This window comes from Phalangium opilio, unplaced genomic scaffold, assembly GCF_054372755.1.
Source record: "Phalangium opilio isolate 3A_F unplaced genomic scaffold, DU_Popi_V2 ptg000041l_1, whole genome shotgun sequence".
Taxonomy (NCBI): domain Eukaryota; kingdom Metazoa; phylum Arthropoda; class Arachnida; order Opiliones; family Phalangiidae; genus Phalangium; species Phalangium opilio.
In genome coordinates, this window is record NW_028324165.1 from 7,049,716 (window position 1) to 7,074,486 (window position 24,771).

Sequence of the window (24,771 nt, forward strand, 5' to 3'; positions counted from 1 at the left end):
AATCTTCCTAGGAAACTAAATATCGCGTCTTGGTATTAGCAGGGATAGATTTAATTTTAGAAGTAGGAATGGAGAACAGGGTAATCTGGGCACGCGTCAAAGTCCCGGACCCCCTTCCACGGGACGGGGAGGGGGGGGTATGAAAGAAGAGGCGGGTCATAGAGATAGAGGTAAAAAGGAATTACGTATTTTTCGCCGTCCCCGTCAGCAACGTCATCAAAACGTACTTTAAGTGAGCCAATAAGAAAATTTCAACTTTTCGTTACGTTTTGGAGGGAGGGGCTCTATACTGGGTGGTCTATGAGTCGGGTATACATTTAAAAAAAAACAGGGATAGATTTAATTTTAGAAGTAGGAATGGAGAACAGAGTAATCTGGGCGCGCGTCAAAGTCCCGGACCCCCTTCCACGGGACGGGGAGGGGGGGTTATGAAAGAAGAGGCGGGTCATAGAGATAGAGGTAAAAAGGAATTACGTATTTTTCGCCGTCCCCGTCAGCAACGTCATCAAAACGTACTTTAAGTGAGCCAATAAGATAATTTAAACTTTTCGTTACGTGTTGGAGGGAGGGGCTCTATACTGGGTGGTCTATGAGTCGGACTGAAGTAAATACTAACCGTTCTCCATTCCTACTTCTAAAATTAAATGAATCCCTGATAAATATAATTCAGTTCTATACCGTTCCTGGTTTTATACGTCCAGGCCACCAGGAAATAGTGGGTTCTATAAAAACTCCCTCGAATAATGTTTGTTTACCACTTAAGAATAGTCCATTAATTGTTTCCACCTTTTTTCCTGTGGGATTAATAGACCTATTTCACCATTGGTTTAATTGAGTAGTTAAATCATGAACCAGGCAATACAAGTACAAGTTCAAGCACTTGTAAATGTTTTTCCAATTTGGGGTAATTTAATTGCGTAGTTAAATCATGAACCAGACAATACAAGTACATGTACAAGCACAAACACAAGCACTTGTAAATATTTTTCAAATTTGCGCAAATTTATTTGAATAGTTAAATCATGAACCAGGCAATACAAGTACAAGTTCAAGCACTTGTAAATGTTTTTCCAATTTGTGGAAATTTAATTGTGTAGTTAAATCATGAACCAGGCAATACAAGTACAAGTTCAAGCACTTGTAAATGTTTTTCCAATTTGTGGAAATTTAATTGTGTAGTTAAATCATGAACCAGGCAATACAAGTACAAGCACAAACACAAGCACTTGTAAATATTTTTCAAATTTGTGGAAATTTAATTGAGTAGTTAAATCATGAACCAGGCAATACAAGTACAAGTTCAAGCACTTGTAAATATTTTTCAAATTTGTGGAAATTTAATTGAGTAGTTAAATCATGAACCAGGCAATACAAGTACAAGTTCAAGCACTTGTAAATATTTTTCAAATTTGTGGAAATTTAATTGAGTAGTTAAATCATGAACCAGGCAATACAAGTACAAGTACAAGCACTTGTAAATATTTTTCCTATTTGGGGATAATTTAATTGCGTAGTTAAATTATGAACCAGGCAATACAAGTACAAGCACAAACACAAGCACTTGTAAATATTTTTCTAATTGTTACAAATTTATTTGAGTAGTGAAATCCTGAACCAGGCAATACAAGTACAAGTGCAAGCACTTGTAAATATTTTCCCAATTTGGGGTAATTTAATTGAGTAGTTAAATCATGAACCAGGCAATACAAGTACATGTACAAGCACAAACACAAGCACTTGTAAATATTTATCCAATTCCAATTTTGGGTAATTTAATTGATTAGTTAAATCATGGATCAGACAATACAAGTACAAACACTTGAAAATAATTTTCCAATTTGGGGTAATTTATTTTAGTACTTAAATCATGAACTAGGCAATACAAGAAAGGATGATGACACCGGTCCGTAAGTATCCCAGTGTACCTCGCGCACGACCCTACCCTTGGGTAGACCATTGTTAAATGCTGACGCGTTGCACCGTAGTATTTGTATGAGAACTAACTTCTATTTTTAAGCCAGAGGAGACATCCTTTACCATTCCGTGCTGTACGACCCCATCTAAAGGCTGAGGATGCTGGGACGACTCCATCCCTCTCTCCTTCCAGGTTGAAGTGTCCATAAACGACTTTCACAAGCGCGTGAACATTTGTCGGGCCTTGTGGCGCACTAATGGAACGGGGAGATGAATTGTTTCTTTAAACATTCTCTGAATTTAAATGGGTTCTTGGCGAATGAATAATAATTAATAGAATAACATACATGCATAGTGAATTCGTCGCGTAGAAGCCTGTTAACAAGGTTTATTCAGCTGCCATTTGGTCGCTCCAAGAAGTTATATCAGTATCTCAGAGAGAAGGTATAAGATGCCTTTGTATTCGCGCGCCATAGTCCCAGTCCCCCTTTCAAAATACAAGGGGGGACGTAAAAGGAGACGCCGGGGTATTTCGCCTCTCCTCAGTCGGAAAATATGACTGTAATTTTCGTCACTCGCGTCGTCGCGCTGACGTGAGTTTTCAAGAACCAATGAGATGCTGGTTGTAATTTAGAGACGGGGATTAACTCCGGACCTACGTTTGGACTGGAGATAAAGCTGGAAATCTGGCGAATTTATACCTTCTCTCTGAGATACTAGATATAACTTCTTGGTCGCTCTGTATGGTTCCCAGAAAACTCCAAGATCACCCCCAACCACCCATCTTTGAAGAGTTTAAAGTATTGAAAATATCCGTGTTGTCATAAGTTACGTAACGACAAAATAAGTATGACACTTAATGTGGAAACGTTCGTGGAAGCGATCCCTTGTAGCCGAAACTTTTCCATCATACCAAACCCTTTACCTTTAACGTGGTTAAAGAGCAAAGGGAAATTTCATACTTGTCGTAATTTTTACGATACTGAGGGTGGTATTTTAACAAATATTTTGACACACGTCGTTCGTAACTATAATACTTACATTCGGTAGGGTTTCGTCTCCATACTGATCGAAAGCAAAGACCTCGTGGGAAGTAGAGTAATAACAGACAAAACGAGAGAAAATTCATCTTTGTTTCGCGGATTTTCATAACTTTTGGAAAGACCAATTGGGTCGATATGGTTTCAATAGTTTTTGTAAAGATCGCGAGGAAAAGATCAATAACAACTAATAGATAATTTATTTCAGAGGTTCATTTCCAGGCCAGGTGTTTCGTGCGTTACTTTCAACCGTACTTGTATCTATGTATTAAATAAAACTAATATTATATAAATTCTCTATAAATTATAGCTACACGTTCGTTGTGTAGTATTCACGCAATTTTCGGTGTTTTTCGAATCAGCTGAAACATGCATTTTTCATAATCAGATTATCTTTATTTTATTTTCAGAATCTGGATATAGGAACAACGCTGAACACACAGACACCTATCGACGCTTATACTTCAGTTTCCAGCCCAAATCGTTGTTTTCAATTCAAGAACCCCAATTTCCAGGAGCGATGGAAAACTTTGTACTTCAAGTTATATACTTCTAAGCTGCTTAAAATTTGTTAATAAGAGTAAATTTGTTCTCTTTTCAGGATCTGGACTCAACATTCATTCATTCATTTCAATAAACTATTGTATCATTTTAATTATTTTTCTTTAATAAAACCAATTGTAATATACAAATGTTGAATTATAAGTATATATGTATTATAAATCAAAGTAAAATTTGCTTTCATATTCATAAATCTGGACGATAAAATCATTTTTATCTATAAGCTTACCAACAAATGTCAGAAACGGAGTCACATACATACAAACACATCATATCTTCTGAATTAGACCCACTATATTAGAATTATTTAAAGTGCTTTCTCAAGAGAATAGTAACGCAAAACTAACGTGAATTTTATTAATGAAATACAGAACTAATGGGCCCAATACGTAACAAGTTACCGATTCACTGACATATATTGAAGCATAAAATAGCTACTATATTCATAAGATCAGATTATTAGCAGAAGGCCATATGTAGTCATTAAGCGGATAACAATAATCCACTCTGGGGTTATGAATTTCTGTATTTCAAACTGTCAGGCGATGGTCACGTGACCTTTGACATTGCAATTACGTAATGGTCACGTGACATTTGACGTCGTAATTACGTCATGGTCACGTGACCTTTGACGTCGCAATTACGTCATGGTCACTTGACCTTTGACGTCACAATTGCGTAGTGGTCACGTGACCTTTGACGTCTCAATTGCGTAGGGGTCACGTGAAATATCTTGAATTGAACTAAACTGAACTCACTGTTTTAATGAATGTATAGCGCTACGTATATAACCTATGACGTCACCATTACGTAATTGTGAAATGAGGGTACAGGAATATATATACATATATATATAGGCTTAACGTATAAGTAGGTATGTAAATTGCTATTTAATTTATTTAGGCCTAGCACTGTAACTGTTCTTTAATTTCGCGCCAGAGTCACGACGCATCTTTGTGCGCACTCCTTCGTTCGCAGCGCCACTGACGTTGGAAACTAAGAGTAGAGCTTGTCAGACGTTTTACAAGCAACGTTTCTTTCTCTGATCGGCACCGTGGAGTCAAGATCGTTCCAGCTCCGCTCTTCCCAATCAACGAATAAACAGGCCTTTCGCTGACGTTTCGCCATTACTCTCTTCGTCGTCATGGAATCAGCTTAGAATCTTGAGCTCTTCGCCGCCATTGAATTCTCTTCTGGAAACAATTTGCAGCGAAGCTCATTCCTTGCCTTGAACGCATCGAGGAAAACCTTTTTCGCTCACCGGATCGTAATAGTGGATTTTGAGGTCTATTCTTCATAGTTTCGCCATTTCTCTGACCGATTTCCCCAAGTACGCATGCTGAATTCGAAGCTCTTCAAGACTTTGTGGCCATTGCTTCGCCACGTGCTGTAACAGCCCGTAAGTTTTAACTTTACAATAATCCAAACTCATCTAGCTCCCCTTCAATTATTTTATTTATTTCAAGTATTTAAACTAGTTAGGTAGTGTTAAATGTTAGTAAATTTTATTTATTTATTTAAAATCAAGTACCATAAATGAAATTTTACAACGAGATGTTGGACAAGGCTTAGCCGAGACAATCCCTTATTAATTAGTTTAGGGGCTATTATTATTAAGCAATTAATTCGGGAACGTAGTTAATTTAGAGATAATGTGAAGGATTTTCGAAAATCAAGTCCCGCTGAGATAATTATATTATTTTGCCCAAAGCCTCGGTTACGACTTCTCCTATTTAGACTCGGTTTTTAGTAATGGGCTATATGGGAATAGTTTTAATTTAAAATAAATAAATAAATGAAAGGTTTTCCTAAAATTAATGCAGAAGCTATCGTTATTATTACGCTATACGTAATTAATTTAGAGATAACGTGAATGATTTTCGAAAATCAAGTCTCACAGAGATAACTTAAAACACGAGGTTGCCCTAAGCCTACGTTAAGCCTTGTCACATTTAAACATAGTTTTTATTTAGGGGGAATGTGGGTATAATTTTAATTTAAAATAAATAAATGGCAGGTATTCCTAAAATTATTTTCTATACAATCATGGGAAATGGTTGGCCAGAGTCTTTCTTTAATTCAGGTTGGCAGCTAGTTGGTTTCTCTCTATGAATTTGGTAGCTGGTTTTATTAATTAAGGACCCGTTCTTAAATTATGTAACTCTACGAGATTGACATAAATTATTATTTTGAAGGCTTTTGGTTATAGTAGGCAATAGCTTAATATGTGTTATTAATATGTTTTCGTTTATAGATGCGGCTTATGTTCTTGGATTTTCTGTCGCTGGTCATTCCGGGACGTATCATTCCAGATGACATCACTTATTGGATTTACGTTACACGATGTCTTTCTATCTCTCTCGGCGATGACTTCCAAAAAACGGACATACCGAAGCTAAATGATAAAAAATAACGTGCAAATTACTCTATCATTTTTATTTGTAATTACCTAATTTTTTACTTGACTCTCTTTATTTTTTTGCTTTGAAACTTTAATTTACCAAACACTTTAATAATTTTTCTTGTTCGAAATTTATGTAAACACACGGTTTCTTTTTTCTTATTGAATAAAGTTTGCTTTAAACCTCGTTCTTTGTTTTGTTAAAATAATTTCGATACTAGACTTGGTTTCAATTTTTTAATGTCTGGACTTAGGGGGATTTTTAGGGTCCTTTTTAGGCTTTTTTTTACTTTTTATTAACAATGTTAGGCTTATTTTCTTGTTTTGTCAAAATATTAATACCATTAATTTTTGATAAAAAAGAAAATAAGCCTAACATTGTTAATAAAAAGTAATAAAAAGTAAAAAAAAGCCTAAAAAGGACCCTAAAAAAACCCCCCTAAGTCCAGACCTTAAAAAATTCAAACCACAAAAAATTCAAACCACCCCCAACCTTGAAACAAATGAAAGAAAAGGAAGAACGTGACCCAAGGCAAAATTTATTCAATAAGAAAAAAACAATTCAGGTGTTTACAAAAAATTTCTACAAAAATTTTTTTAAAGAGTTCCGTAAATTCAAGTTTAACGCGTAAAATTAAATTAAGTGGTCACGAAAAAGAATACTCAAGAAAAAAATGGAGTTAAGTTAAGAATCTTCAAGTTAATTGTCCAGATCAGCTTGAAGGAATGGTGTAACGCAAGTCCAAGAAATAAGCCAATGAGCGTCTTTAACAGCGGGTAACTCCCAAGTCTATCGAACGTTGAAAACATCTACTAGGAAACGCCTGACGGATCAGCAGCAGAAAATCATTCGCCTCTGAAAACGAAAATATATTAATAATGAATATTAATCAATTGCCTCATTATGAAGGGTAACTTTAAGCCTAACAAGATAATAATTTTTAGCTAAATATCTCATTTATTTAAATAATTAATGAAAAGCCGGTCCTTTATTTATGGAGTTAAATTACTAAGAAAATAATGTTTAAGAATCTAAGCTTAAGCTCTTAAGCCTTGTCCAAGAAAGACTTAACCTCGCGATCGTGGTATATTTAATTTTAATTTAGAATAATTATTATTATTAAATAAACTGACTTTGCAGTAAATAAATAATAGTTTACTAAAATTAACTCTGCCTATTTCATTAAAACTACTTTATTTAAAATAACAATGGGGATTATTAAAAGTCTTACACTTGCTGCGCATTCCAACATGGCCTCGATGAATTCATTCCAAAAGCGATTTAAATGGCGGCAAAGAGCTCTAGATCCTGGGCTGAATCCTTGAAGGCAAATAGAGAAATGGCTGATCGTCGACGAGAGGCGTGATTCCTTGTTTTAAATGACTTCAAAATTCATGAACACGCGATTTCCAAGAGCATAGCGGGAAACAATCTTGACTCCACGACCTATAAGCGTCGATAGGTGTCTGTGTGTTCAGCGTTGTTCCTATATCCAGATTCTGAAAATAAAATAATAATAATCTGATTATGAAAAATGCATGTTTGAGCAGATTCGAAAAACACCGAAAATTGCGTGAATACTACACAACGAACGTGTAGTTATAATTTATAGATAATTTATATAATATTAGTTTTATCAGAAGGGGATAATCGAAGAAGGATGACGCTATATATCCTCTATATATCCTCTTAATACTTTATTTATGTAACGTCATTTTTTCCTGGCTAACTCTTTTAGTTTGCTTTCCTGTTCATCAAACTTCAGATGGGCATTGCACCGTGCTAAGATGAATTTTATAACTGTTTGGTACTAAATCCCCAGCAATCAACCCACAAACCTCGTCTTGGGGTGGGGCAAAAATCAACAAGAGCATGCATGCGCCTTGGCAAATAGTTAAACGCTAATAGAATAATGATGAGGGATCTATTTATCGTGTTTGTGATTCGGTTTAGTAACCTTGCTCCAAATGTTCCGATGTTAGGAAGAATGACGTTACACTTACCCCGATTTGTGGTACACTTCTCTCGAAAAGAAGTACTATATACTTCTGGTTTCATTTAATATAGAAATACACGTACGGTTAAAAGTAACGCACGAAACACCTGGCCTGAAAATGTACCTCTGAAATAAATTATCTCTTAGTTGGCATTGATCTTTTCCTGGCAATTTTACTCGTCCATAAGAGATGCGGGGTTATTTACTCTTGATAATAGTCTTTTCTGGTCGTACCAAGGAGCTAAGAGACTATTTCGTGTCCCATTTCCATTCATGACCTATTCTTTTCAGATATGGGGATGAAGTGGCGGAGTTGGATTACGATCTGGGATTGATTTTAAAACCGTAAAAGAGCTCAAAATAGATCAAAACCGATCAAAACACTTTCGTTCTTTTCACACCCGACAACGGACCATCCCTGGTTTCGAAAACTGAAGGTAAATTAATAGGACTGCAAATCATCTTACCCTTGAAGTGACATCAGAAACCAACGGTGAAATAGGTCTTTTAATCCCACAGGATAAAAGGTTGAATCAATGGACTATTCTTAAGTGGTAAACAAACAAAATTCGAGAGAGGTTTTTATAGAACCCACAATTTCCTGGTGGCCCCCCGACATTTAAAACCAGAAACGCTAAAAACTGAATTATTTTTATTACCATTAATACATTTTACCAGAAGGGGATAATAGAAGAAGGATGCCATCATCTATTAGTTATGTAACGTCATTCTTCCCAGGGTCACCCCTTTTGCTTGCTCTCCCGCTTATCAAACTTAATTCAGATGGGCATCGCACCGTAAGATGAATTCTATAACTGTTTGGTATTTACTAAATCCTTAGCAATCAACTCCCTAACCTCGTCTTGGGGTGAGACAAAAATCCACACGTGCGTCTTGCCAAATAGTTTAACGCAAACAGACTAATGATGAGGGAACTATTTATCGCGTATGTGATTCGGTTTAGTAACCTTACTCCAAATGTTCCGATGTTGGGAAGAATGACGTTACACTTACCCCGCTTTGTGGTACACTTCTCTCGAAGAGAAGTATTATATACTTCTGATTTTACTTAATATATTAGTTAATATATATATTGCTATTAGTTATAAAGTAAATTGACAACCTTCAAACGTTATGGATTTATTCACAACTACACTTGACTTACCTGCATCATGGGATTTGTGAAGCAAATGATCATTTCATTGACTCAATTCAAATTGTATTATTTATTTTGAACATCAATATCGGAATATTATGTAAATAGACCCTAAGGGGGGGGACGTGGAACCAAAGACGTTAGATGGGGTTTCAAAGTTATCAGTCCACTAAAGTCCCTTTGTTTGAAGCCATATCTAACGTCTTTGTTAACAAACATACCTTGTCAACATACCAGGCTCTATTTTACCAACCGACTTTTGAAAAGAATAATTTTTAATACTAACTTTTTACTTTGGAACCTTTCCATAAGTAAAAATTTATGACTCATTTAAAATAATAATGATAAAAAATTAAATTATTACAATAAAACAAATGCAAGCGGCACATGGAATCCTCATCTCCCCTTCTACAAAATGACACTAGGAGAGGTGGATTATTATTCTAGGTAACTCGCAACGCTTGGGCAATTTTGACGTCAATACACCCTTTCGACGGGAAAAGGGGGTAGGCAACCCTTAGTATCGGGTATCGGGAGATATAAGGGGGTTGCTCCAGTGCCGTGTTTGCGCACTCTCAGATCCAAAACGTCTTCAGCGCAGGCGCTAAAAAGCGAGATGGAAGGCAGAGTTTTACCCCCGCGCCTTTCCCTCTTAGACTCGTCGAAAGGGTGTATAAGAAGACCCTCCAACATCGCGACATCATAAAGATTCTCTGTGTTGCTTCTTGACTTTTTGAGAGCAAATGTTTTCTCAAAAAGGGTTAATTGATTTGTGTTTATGAAATTTCTCATTAGTGTAATTGTAGTCTGTACTGCTGAGTAGACTAGCATTCAACTATAGTTGATATTATCGTATATGTTCTAATTTCTCCGGCATAAATAAATTTATAAAGAAACCTTCAATATTAAATTAAAGATTTAGAACATTATTAGTGGGTCAAAGGTTAACAATTTACGTACCCATAAATGTCAATGCACCCACGACAAAAAAGGTTCCAGACCAACCTAAGTTATTCAACACTATTTGTATTACGAAAGCTCCGAGTACAGAAGATATCGCCTGAAATAATTAAACCGTATTTTGTCATGAAATCCTAAGCCTATTTTGTCATTAAATACTAAGCTTATTTTGCCATTAAATCCTAAGCCTATTTTGTCATGGAATCCAAAGCCGATTTTGTCATGAAATCCAAAGCCGATTTTGTCATGAAATCCTAAGCCTATTTTATCATTAAATCCTAAGCCTATTTTGTCATTAAATCCTAAGCCTATTTTGTCAAGAAATCCTAAGCCTACTTTGCCAACAAACGTTAAGACTAACCATCACCAATACCAGGTCTTAAGTACTTACCGGAGATGTGTAGAGAATTCCAAAATTAGTGCCGGCATATTTGCTTCCAAAACTCAGGTCTGTGGCCGTGGGCATGATGGAATACACACCACTGAAGATGAAAAACGTCAGCAAGATCCAAATGACAAAGGTCACCTTACCACCGTAAGGTACCACGACAAAACTCAACATCAGAGCCGTCAAGGATAACGTTATGATGATTGCCACCAACTATAAGTACAATAAAAGGTCAACAACCTCTACAAGTACTTTCCCTGTAAAGAATTTGGGTTGACCCTTCATTAAACCGACCCTGGCGTATAGAAACCCAAATTTAACCTAACATATTATGGGTGGTCAGGTTACCGTCATGTCCGACTTACCTTATAACTAGACTTGTCCTGAATTCTACCAAAGACAATTCTACCTAAACAGTTACAAATATTTGCGAAAGATCCCACTATAGAGAGGAAGCGGTCATCTTGGATGAACAATTGTCCATACGTCTTTAAATAATTGTGAAAATAATTGTGATATAGTTACAGCGAAGACTTTCGAGGTTTAAGAGAGAATGTAATGGTCAGGTACAAATTTTTAATCGATTTACGCCAACAAAAAACATTTTCAGTAGTTGACATGCTAAACATAACATAGCTCATTTTTAAAATAAATTTCCGACTTTTGTGCTGTACTAGACCATTTCGGAAATCACATACAGAGAAACCAACAAACCGGGGCTAAGCCACCAATGAGGTATTCTCCCTCTAGCCAAGAAGCACCGCTAGAGGCAGTGCGAGTTGGCTACCCTCCAGCGTGTAGTAAACACGGGCTTGTCTGGAGTTACTTCTGGGCAATAACCGAATGGCTGCTTTGGCCCTGTGTGTTGGTTTCTCTGTACGTAATCTTTGAAATGGTTAGAGGCGATTCAAAGTATATATAGATTTTTACCAAAAATGTAACGTTTGGCTTAGAACGTCAACTTTTGAAAATTTACATTTGTCGGATAATATTTGTTTCTGGCCTTTTCACTCTCCCTTTAATGAAGTTAACCCTACCTTATAGTAAGTATTGATAAATTGAATACACTGAGTTATTAAAGCGAATGTCCACCAAATGGCGTAGAATTCTTCACGTTGTAACATTTCACGTGGACCCATTTCTTTTTTGACTAGGCGAAAAATGTTCTTATTGGACTGCGGTTGCGACTGGGTTTCAATCACGCTTACATCTATAGATGGTTTAGTCGCTGTCTATTTTTAATTATAATTTAAGACAAATCTAACACTTCTTAAATCATGATATCTTACATTTTCTTCTTCTATGTCAGAAGGTGGCTGAAACAATAGCATTATTCCAATAATCTGCAACGCACCGAAAATCGCACCCATGACGTAAAACACAGAGGGGACTCTGTCCAAGACTTCACCTTCGTAAAAGAACCTATTGACATTTAAATTATACTATAAGCGATTGTGAGTCGAAAATCTTCAATGATATTGTTAAATCCCTAAGAGCCATTCTGTACTTCGATCCTACTACCCTTTTCGAAACACTCTGTATTACCTAATTAACATTAACCCTGACCTAACTAATTACTTACCCATCTGCTCTTGGTTGAATGTTATGTGGGTTCAAGAACGCACTTTGAACTTGGTTCAGAACCAAAGCACCCATTCCGTACCCTGATAGAATGATACCATTTGATAAACCTTTGTCTTTTGGGTACCACTGAAATAAAAATAATTATTAACCACTTGTCATGTGACTAACCATTGTTTTCTAATTCCCATGAGAGAGGATTATGGGATTGCCTTAATTTAGATGGGAGTTATACTCTCCCTTTAAATTTCTGTCACCCATCGAAAAATATTATTTCACGCAGTTTCAATCCCGCTCCCCCATTTCAACATTCAAAGAAATCGAAGGGAATTTTAAAAAGGAAAAGCAGGTATACCAACGTTATATTTAGGCGGTGTTTATTATTAGAAGTTACGTGGATTTCACCACAAATTTAAAAGAATTTTAAAAGAAATAGAAAGTACTAGCTTGTGGCCCCTGGATATTACAATTATAACGTAAGTAAATTTATTGAAGGATTAAGGGTAATATTGGGGCTGGGGGGGGGCTTCGAGAGGCTATTTACTCTGACTTTCTGTACTACTTTTAATGGGTATTTCGTTTTACCACAGTTAAAGGATGTACATCGTGCAGCTACTCACTCAAGTTTTCTGGTTGTGTCACACATTTACAATTATTATTATTGTTGTTGTAAGGATTGCACAGTTAAAGGTAGCGCATCGAGGGGCTATTCACACAAATTTTGTGTACACCTGTTAAGTACGGTACGATGTGGGTACTATTATGAGCCTAACCAGGGACTATTAAATTGGTTTAAATAATCCTTGCCTGAAAATGTAAATATTTTTATTTAAGAATTTTATTTAAACTTTATTGAAAATACGTAAAACACAGCCAATATCATACTTTTGGCTTACATGACAATAAAACACTTCTGAAAAAAGTCTTCAAACAATCAGTTGTTAAATTAGGATTAAACATTAAAAGGTGCGTAGTTTTTTAAAAATTAATTCTTAGCCAATCCTTTATGTTAAGAAACTTTAAGTAAAACGTTTCAGTAAACATGATATAAACTGGTATAAAAAGCTATAATTTTAAACTGTAAGGGATGAATATTTTAATAGTAGGCCTAATTACTTTTAAATTGGGTAGTTAATTTATAAACATTAACACACATGATAAAAAAGTTAAACATTTCAAAAAATGAAAATAAAAAATTAAACATTTCAAGAAATGAACAAAAAATTAAACATTTCAAGAAATGAACCAAAAATTAATGATTTAAAGAAATGAACCAAAAATTAAACATTTCAATAAATGAATCAAAAATTAAACATTTCAAGAAATGAACAAAAAATGAAACATTTCAAGAAATGAACCAAAAATTGAACATTTCAAGAAAAAAAAATTAAAAAATTTCAAGAAATGAACAAAGAATTAAACATTTGAAGAAAAATATAAAAAAATAAACATTTCAAGAAATGAACCAAAAATTAAACATTTCACGAAAAATATAAAAAAATTAAACGTTTCAAGAAACAAAGAAAAAATTGAACATTTCAAGAAATAGGAAAAAAAATTAAACGTTTCAAGAAACAAAGAAAAAATTGAACATTTCAAGAAATAGGAAAAAAAATTAAACGTTTCAAGAAACAAAGAAAAAATGGGCAAAAGTTGCCTATTTCAATACCCGAACACCCAATTGGTAATCGTGGTTCTAAAGATATAGTCCGCCCGAATAATTTTGCGTAAGAGTAGGTCCACCTGGAAAGCCAGGTTAACGATTGATACCACCAACTGCAAGAGGTCTATTATCATCCCTCAATCTGTGACTTTGCCCACCAATGGTAGACTTGCATTCGTTACATGTTCCTTCTTCCATAGGTCTTCCGCATTCGGTGATACAGTAAACGTGTCCATTTGGGCAGGAATACCAATGACCTTGTACGGTACCCATGGCCTTTACCACTTGCAATGTCTCTTCTTGACTTACATCCAAATACCTGGGACCAATTAGCTTCTTCAGTTCTTCTGTCCAGGAATTAAGAATTTCGAAATCTGACTCAGTCATCGCTTTGCAAGATGTCAATTTTGTGATAATTTGGGAAAATATTTCCTTTCCTCGCTCGATGGAAATGTCAGTAAGGTTAAATCCCTTCGCGATTTTTGTAATCCATTGCAGGCGTCTTGTTTCGATGCTAATGTCATTTAAAAATTGAATCGTTTGACGATTATGATTGACGCTCTCAATCTTGGAGATAATTTTCTCGCGAGAAATTATCACGTATTCTTCAATTGACTTTCGCGCCCCATCTTCCAGATAGTAAAAAACCGGATTATAAATTTTGTCCAATTCCTTGAAAATGGCGAAGTTGTTTCGAATTGTAATCAGATTATTACGCGGTAATACGCGTCTATCCGAAAGACGTTTCCTTGTAACTTCGAGTGTGGTTCTGGTGATATACGCGGAAAGAAAAAAATAATTGGATTCTAAGGCTAACTGCCTCTGCAACACTTTGTTTTCCTTTAGTTTTCCAAAGGACTTTTCTTTAACCAATTCGATTAACGACAAACTTTTATTGACTTCCTTTCCGAATCTAAGATTCCTTCTAATCGGAGTTTTGCATTTCGGACACGAGATGGCTTTTATCGCTCCGCCGGTGTGTTCTTGGACCCATTTCGTTAAGCCTTGGATCTCTAATACGTGGTGGCAATCTTCTAATTGCAGAAATCTCGCCTCGGGTTCGTCCTCGTTGCCAAAGAAAATCTCTTGCAATTTTTCCGTGTCGCATATACGGCACAGTTTAGGGCAAGGCTCCCCGCATAGACCGACACAAGGATGGTGACAGATAAGGAGTTTGTCGCAAGGATGATCGCAAGGTGGTCTGTCACAAGGCTCGCTGCACAGTTTGCCGCATTTGAAGTGCTCGCATTTCCAACTGCATTGCTCCAGACACGGAGAGCAAGGGTATCCGCACAGTTGAGGACATTTGCTATGAGGACATCGATTTTCGCAAGGTCTAGTGCAAGGCGGACAGCTATTCGAGCACCAAGACTTGCACGGATGACCGCATACCAGTATTTTCTGGCATTTCATTTCGCAAACGACGTGCAATCTTCCTTGGAAACATTGGCCACAAGTACCACTACATTTGTGTTCGCATTTTAGTTCAGTGTTGCAGGTTTCGGGACAATTTTCCAGCAAAAACGCCTCGTTTTTCGATTGGTAACAAAGACATTTCATTAAGTGACCGCAAGGTAGTGACACCTCAACTAATACTTTACATTTCCTTCGGCAATATTCTCCGCATAATAGGCCGCATTTGTGTCCGCATTCAAGAAATCTTTTACATTCCTCGCGACAATGTTCCACAAGTTCATTTTCATCCTTGGACAAGCAGCACGTGATGGTGATAGTGTGCTTGCAAGGTCCAATCACTTCTAGTTGTACTTGGCAATCACCACATATATCTCCACATCGTTGAGGACACGGGTGTCCACAGTCCAAAATTTTAGGACAAGGTGTTAGGCATCGGAAAGTGGTTATGTCTGCGGAACATATTATATCGGCTTCGTGTCCGCATCGAGGTAAAGTCTTTTTAACCGATACTTCACAATCAGGGCATTTGTTGTAATATAGTTCAGAACATTTATGTCCACATTCAAGTATTTTAGGACAAGGTGTCAGGCATTGGAAAGTGGTTACGTCTGCGGAACATTTTATATCGGCTTCGTGTCCGCATCGAGGTAAAGTCTTTGTAACCGTTACTTGACAAGGGGGGCATTCGCTGTTGTAACATAGTTCAGAACATGTATGTCCACATTCAAGTATTTTAGGACAAGGGTGCTCGCAACGAAATGTTTCAACATCAACGTGACAACTCATGCGAGATTCGTGACCGCATTTTGGTACTGTCTTCGATACCAAGACCATACAGTCACCACAATCGTCTTGACATCGTTTGTTACATTTATGTCCATTCACGCAGGATCTCTCGCAAGGCTTTGGACACTTTACTTCTTCGTGCTCTCTGTCCAATGGGTGACACTTCTTAGGACACACGTGTCCACACTCCATCCTGTAGTCGCACGGCAAAGGGCAACCTCCGTCAGGGACTTGGTTAAAATTGAACAGGCTATCGGCTTCGATTGAGGTTTTGTGTACTTGGCATCGCAAATCCAAACTAGGTCCAATGGCGGACATCTTAACAAGCTCATTGGTGATGTTGGTCCATAGATCACTTTCTTGCGCAAACAGATCGAAATTGCCGATACAAAATAGAGCTTTCTTGGCTCTGGATAATGCGACGCATACTCTGTTCTCCGTTTTAAGAAATCCAATATTATTCTTGTCGTTGCTTCGAACGAATGACAGCAAAATAATATCATTTTCTTCGCCTTGGAAGTTATCAACAACCGTCGCTTTTACATCTTGGAGTTTACCAGTCAAAAGTCGTTTGATTTCGAATAATTGCCCAGTGTATGTAGTTAATATGGTTACTTGCGATGGCATATAGCCTTGAAGTAAAATATACTTGCATAATGCTACGATATACTGGGATTCGTGCAAATTGAGGCGCGTTGTTGTGTCGCGTTCTTGGAGTTCCTGTTGGTTATGGTTCACGAAGAATACGCCCTTATTGAAACCAAGGACTTGCTCGTACTTAAGAACGGATTCGTGGTCTTCGAGATCTTGGTAAATATGCGGTACAAGCAGTCTGGAAATCTCTGGTCGCATTCGGTGTTGGATACCCAAACGGACAAAGGGAATACCATTCTTGATAAGGCGTTCAAAGAGCGATATCTCCAAGTTGAACTTCTTGGCTAGTTCGTAGACAACCGGGTTGGGTCGCAACTGTTGATGATCCCCAATGAGGATCAATTGCTGGGTGTGCCTACTAAGTGAAGTGACAATCTGAGCTTCGAGGACTTCAGCCGCTTCTTCAACGACGACGATTTTGGCCTTGATACTGCTGACCAAGTGGCGGTACTTGGCGGCGCCCGATGTAGTCATGCCGATAACGTAGGCTGATTTCGCCAAGGCAGCGTCTTCCTCTGCTCTCATTTCGCTTAGTGTAACCAGTTTCTTATCGTAAGCTTTCTTGAGGTCCTCTATTTCGAGTAATGCTTTATTCATGAAAGTATTCAACCATGTTTTGTATAAACGCCACCTATCGTGATATTGTAAGCTCCAGATATTCCTTCGACTGATATGACTTAACTCGTTACTCGTGAATTCTCTGGTCGATTTTAACTTTTTCACCAAGTCACCATCTTTAAGACCCTTACTGCCAGTTCGTTTTGAGTTTTGAGTTATCCAGTTATATTCTTCCTGAAGTTCTGATTGGCTAAAAATAACCTCTCTCTTTTTTTGACAAAAATCAGATTCCTCCATTCTCTGGTCAATAATATACGCAATGTCGTGCCCATCTTGATGCTCTGGTACTTGGAGATTTTCATCCTGGTCTGGACGTTTGGTAACCTTCACATTTCTCCAGGGTTGATCCGTTGGATTTTTGATAACCGATTCTTCCTGGGCCTTGGTGCGTGACCTTTCACTTTCATTGTCAAACCCGAGCCATTCCTTCATTACGTTCCTGCTTTTAACAGTCGAGTCATTAATGAAATACGGTACTTCAACTACGAAGCTTTTGTATTGATGCTTTTCCATTATAGCCTCTAAATCTTCTTCAGTTAAAAGGCAAGAATCAGCCTTTCTCATGAGGCGTTCGTTGGATTCAATTTGGATCATTATTTTTTTAACTTCCTCCTTGGTGTAACCGAGTTGATAAGAAAGAAATCCACGGTTTTTTCTAAGGTTGTTCATTGCGTATTGCTTGATTGTATCATTACGACATTTCCCACCGACTCGAATTAGATTCTTGGTTATCTTCAAAACACCTTGGAGGAACTGGTCCAAGGCGTGATTAGTGTAGCAGACGATCAAGATAGGTGATAAGCGGTCCTTGTTCCATAGCTGTATATTGTGCAGCAATGCTTTCATTATCTTTAGTCCAACATGCGTTTTGCCCGTTCCAGGAGGCCCCTGAATGATGGACAATTTCTGGGTGAGAGCCGACTTGAAGGCCAAGTACTGAGATTGATCCAACTTCAGTTCTTCAGCAGAGGGCCATGTGTTCTCGTCGAAAAGTTTAACTTTCTTTTCTGCTTTACAATGGGTATCTTGTTTCGGTTCAGTATTCTGGACTGCAGATTTAGTTAAAAGCGACCTCAACATTCCACTTTTTCTATGATGCCTAATTAAAACGCTATCATTTGTTTCTTTTACGTCAAGATCAGGAAAATTATCAGTCACTAAGTTTCCGAAACAATAAACACTGTCATCATGAAGGTACATTGGCTTGTCAATCAATTTGCGCAGCTCTACAATATGCTCTTTCATGGGAAAAGTGTCTTCGTCCACATTCTGCAATGCTGTTAAAACGTAACGACTGGCTTCGAAATAAGCTTCGGTTTCAACCATGGTGAAGATCGAAGTTTGTACATTCAAAATTTTCACCTGATTCTCGAACTTAACGCCCACGACACCTTTGCGTAGTTGTTCATCGACGCGTTCCGAAACTGTACCAAAGTAAATTGATTCGAAATTGTCCGGAGTTAAGCAGACTAAGGCCCCGAAGAGCAGACGTTTACTGGTTTCCCAGTTGACATTACGAGTAGCTTTCGTGTCAAATTGGACCTTATGAGCTACTCCATCGTCTCCGAGTGTGGTTTCGATTATTCTTACACCCTCGTAGACTTTGATATCCATGACGCGTTTCTTGTTAGTTTGAAGTTTTTGATTTTCCAAGTACGTGGCGATGCCGTTTCGAAGTGGCCGAATGAAATCCTCCCTCAAGAGTCGAAATTGCACGTCAAGGTAATGGTTAACATCCAAGTACCTTCCTTCGACGATATTTGGTCGTAAAAACGGTCTGACGTTGTTAATCAAGTCTTGGAGTTCCGGGAAAATTGGTATGGTTCGAAAATCATTGGGTACTTGGTCAATGTCCTTGGGATTCATGTTATGTACAACGTTATAACTGTCCAACAAACTGTTCATTTTCAGTTCCATTTCTTCGAGACGTTTCAACATGTCTTGTCCCCGCTTCTGAGCGTCAGCTAGCCGAGTAATCGTGATTCTGGCAAATGGAATCAAGGTTTGCGTTGCTTGTAGCGATAGCTCAGGTTGAAACTTTTGCAACGCTTCAATAAGATCCATGATGTAGTACATTGACTGCAATCTGAAACTATCCGTCGGGTTGCTTTGAGTTTCCAGTAAGTATTTGGGCAGTTTTATGGTAAAGAACGTTTCGCATTCTTTAAGTACATCGCCTAAGAAATTCTTCAACGATTCACGGTGATCGCAATGGGACGCTAGCGATAAGACGTGCAAACACATTGCAAATTTTTCTTTAGAAAGTTCAGAATCATTAAGACTTAATTTGAAACCACTGCGACGTGTTTGAATGGTAAAAATAACTTCATTGGGTGATTTTAACTGCAAGTCCTCCAAATGTTTGTAGCCCATTGGGTAATTGCCATCATTCGAATCCCTATCAGGGTAGTTCACAACATTTGCCAATCTAGGCATATAGTAATTTTGTTTTACCCGAGATTGACTGATAAAGTTGTTTGGTCTGATTATTGTCCTTTCTGGTAGTTCTTTCGGTCTGGTCCCACTAAAATTCTGGGATTGGTACCAGACATCGTGATACCTTTGAATCTCTCGCGACTGGGTCGGTAACTGTCTCTCTTTCTGCGGTAAAACTTTGGGACTGGCAACATTTAAATGGAGTTTTGAACGCTGTGATTCGCTATTTGATTCCATTAATTCGCTAGATCGGCTGCTGGGCGTCTGTCGACTCAGTTGCGACTCGCTGTGGAACTTTTTCTTTTGTTGTGACTGAACTTCGAACAAAGCTTCAAAAATACTTTTTACGCTCTGGTTACCACCATCACTGTTGAGAACGGGAGGCTGTGATTGGTTATTTGTCTCCTTTTCGTCATTTTGATTGGATGATTTCGGTTGTGATTCCATGGTTCGAAATTTTGATGACTGCTAAACTATGAATTGGAAATACTTCGTGATTGTGAATTAAGTATATAAAATTCCAGATATTTATTTGCCCTAATGAGATTAAAAATTCTTCAAATCGCGAGCTCAAGAAACGTTCCCCTTTCTAGACTCAAAGATATAATTTCCTATAATACCTCTATAAACCTCCAATGTATAAGTAAATTAATTTTAATTCCTCTTATAAACACTACTTGTATTGGTAAAACGATATAAAACAAAGCTGTATAAATTTCCTACCTTCAATCAATCCATCCGCTTGAATAAGATTCTTTGGCTTCGCATTTCAGCATTTATTTGGAATTTGATCTTTGATACAAACCTATCATAAACAGATCCGCAACCTATAAGGGATACATATACTGATTTACTCTCAACGGGAAAACATAGAAGCAACACAGGGAATCTTTATGATGCCGCGATGTTGGAGAACCTAAGTTTATAAGATAGGTTCCATAAGTAATTACTGAGAGTTTGTCATGACGTGACGTAGGCGAAACGGTGTAGATTCTTGTAAAGCGACGACTGGTTTTGGCGCTGTCAAAGGCTTAGTACAGACTAAATAGGAAGATGGAAGTCCTGCAAAATCAACCACCGAGTGTAGGACTTCAATTCTCGCTTCGCGTTCTCGAACTTATCTCGAGCTGTAAGTCTGTAGCTTTTCGAAGTATAGGAAGTGTTATACTTATGGATGGAACATATCTTATAAACTTATGGTATTAGCTCCTTATTAATTTTTCAAGCATCGTGAGTTTCCTAGAATACTAGCCCACATCTCCTAGTGTCATTTTGGAGAAAGGCAGATAAGGATTCCCTGTGCCACTTGCATTTCTTTTATTGTAATCATTTATTTTTTAAATGAATCATATTTTCACTTATAGAGAGGTTCCAAAGTATAAAGTTAGTAATAACAGATCGAAATAGACGGTTTTCAAAAGTTGATTGTAAAATAGAGTCTGGCGTTTAACCACCTTGTTTCCTTAAGACTAAACAATGATTGGTGTGTGTACAACAAAGACGTTAGATATGGCTACAAATATAAGGACCAAATCTGGTGGACTGGTAACATTGAAGCCCTTATACATAGTTTACAGGCGTGGAGGATTCATACCATTTGCACAAGGAGACCTGGCAACTTAGAGTGTAAAATAGCAGACGATTTTACACTCTAAGTCGCTTGGTCTCCTTGTGTTAGTGGTAGGAATCCTCCACGCCTGTAAACTATGTATTTAACGTCTTCGTGAATAACGATCCTTACACGCATGGATAAAGAATGCGCGTGAGGAAATTTGTTTTCACGCTATAGGATAGGCAACTCCCTATCTTGACCAACAGCTTATTCTGTATATACTCTGTTCCAGCTTCGGTTTTCAACACGTGCAAAGCTAGGTCTCTATGTAACCTAGCTTTGTGCGTGCTGACAAGAGACGAAGAAAATAAGGAGTTTCAGGATTTAAAATACCCGCGAGTTTTTTTTACCTCAAATGCACGAACCTCTAGGCCTTAGTTTCAAATACGTGTACGTAAGTAGGCTGTAGAATAGAGTCATCTTAGTTGTGACGTAGGTGCCCACGTAAAACGTCACGGGCTTAGCTTTGGCAGTGGGCGGCCATGTTTGGTACCGCTTTGGTTCTATGGGCAAATAGCATGGGTGACGTCACACTAGGGCTGCTGAGATAGCTCTATTGTCGCAATTGTTTTTGAATTGTTGCAATTTTTAATAGCGCAACGTTGCTTGATAATGTTTGAAGGGCCTAGTACACGTATTTGAAACTAAGGCCTAGAGCCCAAAAAATTCGGGGATATTTTAAATCCTGAAGTTTATTGTCTCTTGACAGCACGTACAGACTACAGAACTAGGTTACATAGAGACCTAGCTTTGCGCGTGCTGACAACCGAAGTTGTAACAGAGTATATGCAGAATATGCTGTCGTCGGAGATAGGGAGTTGCCTATCCTATAGCGTGAAAACAAATTTCCTCACACTCATTCTTTACCATACCCTCAGGGCCTCACTGTCCAATCAAGAGGCGGACTTGGTTATGACAAAGATCAAGGTGTTATGACAGTAACGGCAGTAGTACTATATAGGATCAAGAAACATCTGTCTTAAGTATGAATTCATACTGAAACTCAACAAAATTAATATCTAACTAAAGATTCTTCTACAAAGAATCCCTTCTAAAGCCCCGAAACGGGATCCCCCTCCGAACTAATATAGGCGTATAGCCATGGCATGGAGCATAGCCGACCATTATTTCTTAGGCGGTCCGCGTCTATGCGTTTCACGGCTTCAGTCAAGTCATGCCCATGCGGTCAAGGCGTGGGTGATGCAAGGCTTAAGTAATTTCACTAGAAACAAGATTTTTTTATGAAAAACTTACGTGTTTTTTCAACTTTTTTAATTTTCGTAAAATCAAGGGTTAATTACGTTTAGTTTAAACTCATTTTAATGTTCCGATATTCGTATTAATATGCTAAATTGTATTTTCGTATATGCTGCGACTTTGTGGTAGGCAGTTATCCATCGACTTTAACCATAGAGAGTAATGTCAGTTCTACCGTCGTATCAGAGAGAATTTAGAAGGGGAGTGGAAGGGGTGGTTTGGAATGTAGCGCAACGTCGTCTGCTAAACGTTATCTAGGCAGGTCGATTTCCGGTATGGTGCGTTTGTAACAGAGAGATTTTAGAACACGTGACCGGAAACTCTCCTACCCCAAAAAGCTCAACGCGACATCTTGTTTGGGCGTCATCACGTTTAATAGAGTCAAAGGGGGGCCTTCCACTCCCCTTCTAAATTCTCTCTGGTCGTATGCAAACGTCATACCCTTCTATCTCTTAGTTCAGTGTCATCCCCCCTATCAGGCCACGCCCCTACCCTCTTACAAAAGCGCGCCTAGAGGGAGGGATACACAGTCTACTCCCCTCTCTACCGACACTACTCGTCCATAAGTGAAATCATAAGTTTATTAGATATGTTACATGATAAGAATGACACTTCCCATACTTCATAATGCTAGAGACTTACTGAGAGCTAGTTCGAGAACGACAAGCGAGAATTGAAGTACTACACTCGGTTAATTTTGCAGTCCATATTCCTATAGGGAGCCAACAACTGGCTAGGGGGAAGAGATAGTCTGACGTCACGCGCCCCTCTCTGGTTGGCATTTTTGCGCGTAGAATACTGTTTCCAACCGTTAGGGGGGATGAAACTCCAGTACGAGATAGAAGGGTGTGACGTTTCAGGGTCAGAACTGTTAGCTCCCGGGCCTATTTAGCCTGCATTACTAAGCCTTTGTCTTGACAGCGCTTCACCAGGCGTCGCTTTACCTCGAATCTATGACGTTTCATCTACGTCACTTCATGACAAGGTCTCAGTAACGAGTGACAAACTTATGCAACATATCTTATTAACTTATGGTGAAATGCTTTCAATGTTTACAAAGGCGTGTTTCGGAGACGATTTCCTAGAATTCGCGAGCTTGTTATTTGTGAAAACTTTCGTAGAAGCGACCCCTTGTGATGCCAAGGATGAATATGATTTTAGAGTTGCCCTTCCGGAACTTATTAATGTTCCCTATCATGGGAACAAATCTTCCTTAAAATATTTAGAACAGGGCTAAATGAGGTGAGATAGATTGGAAATGATTATGGTCGACCTGTGGCATGCACCGAAGTCCGAAACTATACCAGTGTACCTCGCCACGCCCCTACCCTTCGCTAGGCGATTGATAAGTGCCGAGGGGCTAGTCATTCGCCAAAATTTTGTACACCTGATAAAAATTTTTATGTGAATTCCGTTGATTACTGAATGAATTCCTTGATTTCCGTGATTACGATTATTTTCGGTGATTTCCGTAATCTTTGCACTGATTTCCCGTTATTGCCGCTGATTACTTGTGATTCCTGTTTGAATTCCAATGTATTCCGGGGATTTTTTGGTGAATGCCGTGATTACCACTGGATTCAGTGTTGTTCTTGGTAGTACAAATGTACTTTTTTAGTACATTTTCAAATTTGGAGTACGAAAAATACATTTTGTATTTTTGGTAGGTTATTTAGTACTTTTTGGAATTTCTAGAATGGGAAGTATTTTTTAATTTTTTGGGGGACGATTTAGCACTTTTTTGAATAACGACGAGGAAATTAATCTCTTAGTATTTAAAAAAGTTGATTCTTTTTTTGGACGAACTTAATCTGGCGGACACCTTGTTTTATTTTTCAACTCACTTCCTTTTTTAAAAAATAATAAGTCTCTACGCATGGCAAAAAAGCCAAAAGGAAAAATGAGCCAATCACCCATCGTTATTTTGTACCCTTTGAACCCTTTCCCTGGAATTTTTATTTTCCAGAGTGGCGCTAAACTTGAGTAATACAGTTAGAATAAAATAAATAATATTCCATGAATTAATATAAAAAAATAATCTTATAATTATATTTAAGATATTTTGTATCTTAGATGGCGCGCTAAGCGTTTCGGAGGGGGGTGAAAGTTAAAAGTACGTTTTTCCCCCCTTTTTCTGGAAAAGTACGTTTTAGAGTTGAGAAAAGTACATTCCCAAAATTGCTAAGAACAACACTGACTGGATTCTTCGTAAATTTCAATGAATTTAGTGATTATTTCTATTTCAACTGATTATGATTTTTATTTTGGATTTCGAATTCCTCAATTGATTACGCGTGATTATTTCACGAAAGATTACCGAGGTGATTACAA

The 24,771-nt window shown here is 37.8% G+C and overlaps 2 protein-coding genes and 1 long non-coding RNA gene across 4 annotated transcripts; 1 reads left to right on the top strand and 2 right to left on the bottom strand.

The window, feature by feature from the left end:
* Positions 1 to 4,455: 4,455 nt before the first annotated feature.
* Positions 4,456 to 6,103, top strand: LOC149679686 (uncharacterized). Its single transcript, XR_016365931.1, has 2 exons — positions 4,456 to 4,914; positions 5,770 to 6,103. It is a non-coding gene; the product is annotated as an uncharacterized LOC149679686 (long non-coding RNA).
* A 3,217-nt stretch (positions 6,104 to 9,320) lies between these two features.
* LOC149679687 (apicoplast pyruvate carrier 1-like) lies at positions 9,321 to 12,073 on the bottom strand. Its single transcript, XM_089835695.1, has 7 exons — positions 12,000 to 12,073; positions 11,707 to 11,839; positions 11,455 to 11,649; positions 10,783 to 10,905; positions 10,421 to 10,630; positions 10,030 to 10,129; positions 9,321 to 9,966 (listed from the first exon to the last, which is right to left on the bottom strand). Exons 1-7 carry the CDS (start codon positions 12,071 to 12,073, stop codon positions 9,917 to 9,919), a joined length of 885 nt encoding a protein of 294 aa, XP_089691821.1. The 3' UTR covers positions 9,321 to 9,916.
* Positions 12,074 to 12,799: 726 nt separating this feature from the next.
* On the bottom strand, positions 12,800 to 22,617 carry LOC149679688 (NFX1-type zinc finger-containing protein 1-like). Of its 2 annotated transcripts, XM_089835462.1 has the most exons (3): positions 22,438 to 22,617; positions 20,295 to 20,376; positions 12,800 to 20,044 (listed from the first exon to the last, which is right to left on the bottom strand). In XM_089835462.1, exon 3 carries the CDS (start codon positions 20,016 to 20,018, stop codon positions 13,755 to 13,757), a length of 6,264 nt encoding a protein of 2,087 aa, XP_089691588.1. In that variant the 5' UTR covers positions 20,019 to 20,044; positions 20,295 to 20,376; positions 22,438 to 22,617; the 3' UTR covers positions 12,800 to 13,754. The 2 variants fall into 2 exon arrangements, with proteins under 2 accessions (XP_089691588.1, XP_089691589.1); XM_089835463.1 differs by lacking the exon at positions 20,295 to 20,376.
* Between the last annotated feature and the right edge of the window lie 2,154 nt (positions 22,618 to 24,771).